The sequence below is a fragment of the Osmerus eperlanus genome, chromosome 2 (assembly GCF_963692335.1).
Source record: "Osmerus eperlanus chromosome 2, fOsmEpe2.1, whole genome shotgun sequence".
NCBI lineage: Eukaryota > Metazoa > Chordata > Actinopteri > Osmeriformes > Osmeridae > Osmerus > Osmerus eperlanus.
The window spans coordinates 5,217,953-5,223,952 of NC_085019.1; the positions used below are offsets into that span (position 1 = coordinate 5,217,953).

Genomic DNA, 6,000 nt, shown 5'->3' on the forward strand with positions numbered 1-6,000 from the left:
ATAGGTGACAAACTGTAGCACAGTCACCCGACTGCCAAGTCATTCTGCTCACACCCTTGTCTTGGCCTGAGCTAGAGCTGGCTGCTCATCAATCGCAAAAGTCAACATCCTTCTCAAACAGGCCATTACTTGGAAGCAATTAGATTTCAGGTGGGAAGTTAAAACTCTGTTCACAATGCAATTAAATGCCGTTCAGAGCAATCAAGGAAAGGGAGTTCAAATGAGGGAGGAGATTTGGGCATTTGCAGTGAACACAGCACAGCTGGAATCATCAGTAGGCATTGAGGAGAGAGACAGTCAGAGGTGAGATCAGGAGACTCGGTGAGGTTGTAGTTTAATGACGACACACACCAACAAGCACACAGCCACACCAGTATGCACACATGCGGACATTCACACACAGACACCAATACTGTAGAAATGCAGATAAACACATGCACAGTCGCCCACACTATGAAGAGTCTTGTTATATCACTTCTGCAGTGTCAACTTCACAGCCTAACCTCTGACACACTAGACATGGCATTGCATCCAATTGTTGTTGCTAGCCAAAGATGACGCAAGTACAACAGAGAGAACTACTCACATGTTACCACACGTACGCCCTGCCAAGCTCCCATGACAATAACACCAGATTGGAGGTGAAACAGCAGGATCTGGATGACCATATCCAATGCCCAGTCGCTCTGTCAGAAGAAGTATTAAGGATAAAATCCTGGACATTAATCTGCTGGTATTACAGTCAGAGCACTGTGTGCTATGTAGCACTGTAGCTACTGTATGAGAGAGAAAAACAAATATAGTTTTCATCGGCCAATACTACATTTATATTTAGTCATTTAGCAGACGCTCTTATCCAGAGCGACTTACAGTAAGTACAGGGACAACACACAAGTGCCTTGCCCAAGAACACAACATCATTTGGCACAGCCAGGAATTGAACCAACAACCTTCTGATTAATATCCGGATTCCCTAACCGATCAGCCATCTGACCCCCCTATACTAGTAGTATTGTAGGAAGCTACCTTCTGTCAGTTATTTGCTCTAATGGTGGAATACAACACCATGTTGTAGGCTACACGTATCATTAAATGTGTGAAACCTAGTTCTGGCAGAGGACTCGGCCGGTGTGTCCAGTCTACTGCAGGTGTGTTTTGTTCATTAAAACTAATAAGGCTAGTCGCTGCTTGCTTTCATGGCCACACATGCTCTCTGACATCGATGTGCATTTTGCAGCCACCCACCACCGTCGCTCATATCATTGTGCTATTCCTGTATATTATTGATCCCATATTCTACCTGCCTTGTTACTGTCTTATCTGCTTCACCTTTATACAACCGTTCCACATAAATCTAAAACTATTTACATTGTATGGTTAAATCAATACGTGCGTGTACTGACTGAACTGAACTTCAAAAAACACAACAGAAAGTAACCTAAATTTGCTTCAGAAGTTGCCTACGTTTATCTATCTGTAATGGTTTGAACATGACAACCATCACCCCTGCATCATGAGTTGTTTGTCGACGTCCAAGCTCACAGGCTTCAGTGCTGCTGCTGCCATGAGAGGGGAATTATGGACTGGTAGCTCCATCTGTGTGCTGAACTAGAAAACTAACGAACGACTGCGTCCAAAGATGCTCTGCCCCAGTTATCTCTGCTAAGGTTACCGACTACGCGCGCTACCTCGACTCACTCGACTCCAGTCACTCAGCCGCGACATTTACCGTGCGCCTCTGCCATAGGCGTTAATCAACAGACATTCTGTGAATATATGCATTTTCTTCGTAGTTTTTTTCTTTTTCTTGTACTGGGTCTGTTTTTAAAGGACTATTTGTAAGATGGAATATTATCAAATACTTCTCAGTTTCAGAGGAAAACTCAAACATCAACGCTCTGTTTTAGTTCATTCCGACTGAGCAGAACTTAGACTGCGGAACAGGTGTGAGGAAGGAACCAATGTTTAAAAAGATGCATTTCTTTATGATTCACTATTTTAGATTCGATTTATCGACAAATTCAAATTTAAGCTGATTTTACATCAATTTGCAGGTAAGGAAAATAAATATTTGTCAGATAAATGTTTTTAGGTATATAAATAGATATGTATTATGGTTTTAGCCTACTTAACTAATTGTTTTACCCTCATAACCAAAAGTGATCGTACATTTGATATATGGCATAACTGTTAAGCACTGTCAACCTGCAATGGTCAACCATATAGAATAAATTGACATATTACTATGATATTACAACTAGCCTATAGGCATAATGAAACAATTTAAGAATGTTGCTATATGTTTATTAATAGCAGCAAAAAAAATGCAGTTAATTTCCCTCTTCATATGAGTACAACATGTGGCTTCATGTGACTAGCCTTTCATCTCATGTAGAATTAATTTAATAAAAACTCCACATGTTGTAACTGTCAGGGCCATACCTCATTTAAATATTTTGTGGATCTTTTGGTGACATTATTCCAGTGCCTGACCTGTTTCAGAGAGGGCTACCGATGAGGGATGGCCAGCCTAGGGGCTGCAGCCTCAGTGACTTACATGTTCATCTTCTCCCTCAGATTTGCCACTGCTGTATTAAATCCAAACCGCAGACTGGTGCATTTTAGAGCCTATGCAGATGGATTTATGTGGCGATATTTTCCATCGTATAATTGGTCTTGGATCTGTGGTATATAAGATACAAGCAAGATCAACTGGTGCAGAGGCAGACTTTTTCCAATCAATAATTCCTCCCCAGTGACAGGTTTGGTATGCCAGGGACACAGGTCATCTTGTGTTGTCCTGGGTGACACAGCATAGCGCCACCATTGCAAGGTTTTGTGTTGACCTTTCTGGAGTGTCTTTGTCACTATGTGCACTGTACACCACAAACGTTGCATTTGTTGTGCTCTATTTGGTTTGGCAGATACAGTATTATGACACGGGTGTCCATTTAATCATTCTTACATGATATGTTTTTCAGTGTTTAATCACTGTGACTGTAGCTTCATGTAGGTACGACACAGAGACATATATTGTTTGCCTCTTGTCACCTAACCCGGTTCTGAGCACATGTGTTACCTGCCTGTTGAACATCGCAACCTGTTCAGGCGGGCCCATCTCATCCTGCAAAAGGAAGTGGTGACAAAGTGACTTCATTAAACAGGGTTATGATATTGACAGTACTGCAGGTTGTCAGGTCCTCACTTCTGACGGGTATCGGCAACAACAAGCTCTTCAATCTGACTGTGTCACACCCCACAAGCCTGTGGTCCTGTCTTCCAATTACTTAGGCATGATTCATTTACATCTGGGTCCCACCCCCTAATAAATAAAAGTTTACCAACACTGGAGAGTCATTCTGGGCAACCTTTGGCTGTTATTTACTTATGGAAGGAGAGTGTGAGGGAAAGGGCAGGGAGCTCACAGGACAGGGACTGGAGAGGTTTTGGTGACTGATTTCCCAGGTGACCTGCACTGCAGTCACAGCACAACTGCAGATAAGCCACGACTCAAACCATTACATATTTAAAACCAGAGGGATTTCAGAAGAAATCTTTAATTAGCCGTAAAAGGACCCTCTTCATTTCAAACGTGGCTCTGAGTTTATAGATTGCACAGGTTGATGCCAGCTCCTTGTTCTGGGTCCAGCTCTCCCAGGGCTTTGTGCAGATTAACCCAGAGGTTGAAGCCTGGTAGACATGTTGTGGGCTAATGACAATATGTCACACATACTATACTGTATGAAGGTTGTGAAATTTACTATTTTGTCCAATGCTGTGATTTTTTCTACACACTTTTTTACAGGCGGGAAGTGATATTGACTGACGTTCCTGATCAGAGAAGGCAGATTGAGAGAGAGAGAGAGAGAGACGGAGGGAGGGGGAGAAAGAGAAAGTGAGACAGAGGAAGAAAAATTCCGTCAACATGGACTCCTGGGTCTTCCCCTCCTCGCCCCCCAACCTGTCAGAGCCGCTGATGTACGATGGCTTCAACGACTCGGACCCTCCGGGAAACTACACGGACCACACCTTCAACCACACCAGCACGGTGGTCATCACCTTCTTGTACTTCGCGGTGTGCGCCGTGGGGCTCGGCGGCAACGCCCTGGTCATCTACGTGATCCTCCGCTACGCCAAGATGAAGACCGTCACCAACATCTACATCCTGAACCTGGCAGTGGCCGATGTGCTCTTCATGATGGGCCTCCCCTTCATCGCCATCCAGCTGGCCTTGGTCCACTGGCCCTTCGGCCCGGTCCTCTGCCGGGTGGTCATGACCGTGGACTCCCTCAACCAGTTCACCTCCATCTTCTGCCTCATGGTCATGTCCATCGACCGCTATCTGGCCGTGGTCCACCCCATCAAGTCCACCAAGTGGCGCAAGCCGCGCGTGGCCAAGACCATCAACCTGACGGTGTGGGGAGTGTCCCTGCTGGTCAACCTGCCCATCGTGATCTACAGCGGCCTGATCACCAAGCACGACGGCTGCTTCTGCACCATCGTGTGGCCCGAGCCGCAGGAGGCCTACTACACGGCCTTCATGTTCTACACCTTCATCCTGGGCTTCTTCCTGCCCCTCATGGTCATCTGCCTGTGCTACCTGCTCATCATCATCAAGGTCAAGTCCTCCGGCCTCCGAGTGGGCTCCAGCAAGAGGAAGCGCTCGGAGAGGAAGGTGACCCGGATGGTGTCCATCGTGGTGGCCGTGTTCGTCTTCTGCTGGCTGCCCTTCTACGTGTTCAACGTGACCTCGGTGACGGGCACCATCAGCACCACGCCGATGCTGAGGAGCACCTTCGCCTTCGTGGTGGTGCTGGGCTACGCCAACTCCTGCGCCAACCCCATCCTCTACGCCTTCCTGTCGGAGAACTTCAAGAAGAGCTTCCAGAACGTCCTCTGCCTGAAACAGGTCGGGGGGCTGGATGAGATCGAGCGCAGCGACAGCAGGCACGATAAGTCGCGGATGATGAACGACCCCACGGAGACTCAGAGCACGCTGCTGAACGGAGATCTGCAGACCAGCATCTGAGGAGACCAGGGTGCTCCTTTGTTCGCCCTGGCGAGCTCACGGAACGTGCTAGCAAACAGCCGAGGCGACGCCTCGGATCTTCACACTCCTGCGCGCTTTTTCACACGTACAGTACACATGCACACTCCCGCACTCGCAAACACACAAAGATACATACACACATACAGTACACAGACAAACTATACACACACACACACACGTGGGATAGTTCAACCATTTAATTTAGTCTTTCTGTGAACTCACACCATGGACAGAATGCTTTGCGCATGCCGAACCACAGTACTGCCACGCAAGGCCCTGTTTTCAATTGCGATTGGGAAAAGAAGATTTAATTAAGGAGGATAAAACCATAAAACCTTTGTTATTTTTGGAAATGAACACGGATTGTTTTCCATAAGCAAACAGTGAAATGATTAGGGGATTTCCCCTTCACTGTGATGTTCATATACTAAATGACTCACGGGGAGATGAACATATTCTCATTGACAGTAGGATGAAGACTGGACCATAATGTGACCGACACCGCAGAGGATGCACCCTGTAGATACAGAACTCAACAATCTCAGAGCCAAGCACATACCCACATACACGCACGCACAGGAGTGTGCTCAGATATTGGCTTCTGAGATAAGAGGAAAATAACACACTGTTACTGTACTTGACCTTAATGTTTAATGCTTTACCTAGCATGACCTAATGAATGTGAATGAGTCTCATACCACAATGGACGAGTGAACCTTCAGCCGGTTGCTCACAAATGAGCTGAGTGAGCGAGTGAGAGAGTGATTGATTATCTACTGTAAACAGTTTAATACATTATGGTGTCTGATCTACATCCATCCCCTGATTGCCTTTCAGATCTAAGAAGACAGGCCATTCACTTTCACTGAAGTATACTTGTAAGATAGAGAATGCTATTTCATTGTGGGATGGTATTGCCATGGTATTGACCAGGCTGACGACTAACCAAA

General features: G+C 46.0%; 1 protein-coding gene across 1 annotated transcript; it reads left to right on the top strand.

The window, feature by feature from the left end:
- The first annotated feature begins 1,557 nt into the window (after positions 1 to 1,557).
- LOC134008477 (somatostatin receptor type 2-like) lies at positions 1,558 to 5,344 on the top strand. Its single transcript, XM_062447870.1, has 2 exons — positions 1,558 to 2,054; positions 3,806 to 5,344. The coding sequence occupies exon 2, from the start codon at positions 3,926 to 3,928 to the stop codon at positions 5,027 to 5,029; it is 1,104 nt and encodes a 367-aa protein (XP_062303854.1). The 5' UTR covers positions 1,558 to 2,054; positions 3,806 to 3,925; the 3' UTR covers positions 5,030 to 5,344.
- The last annotated feature ends 656 nt before the right edge of the window (positions 5,345 to 6,000 follow it).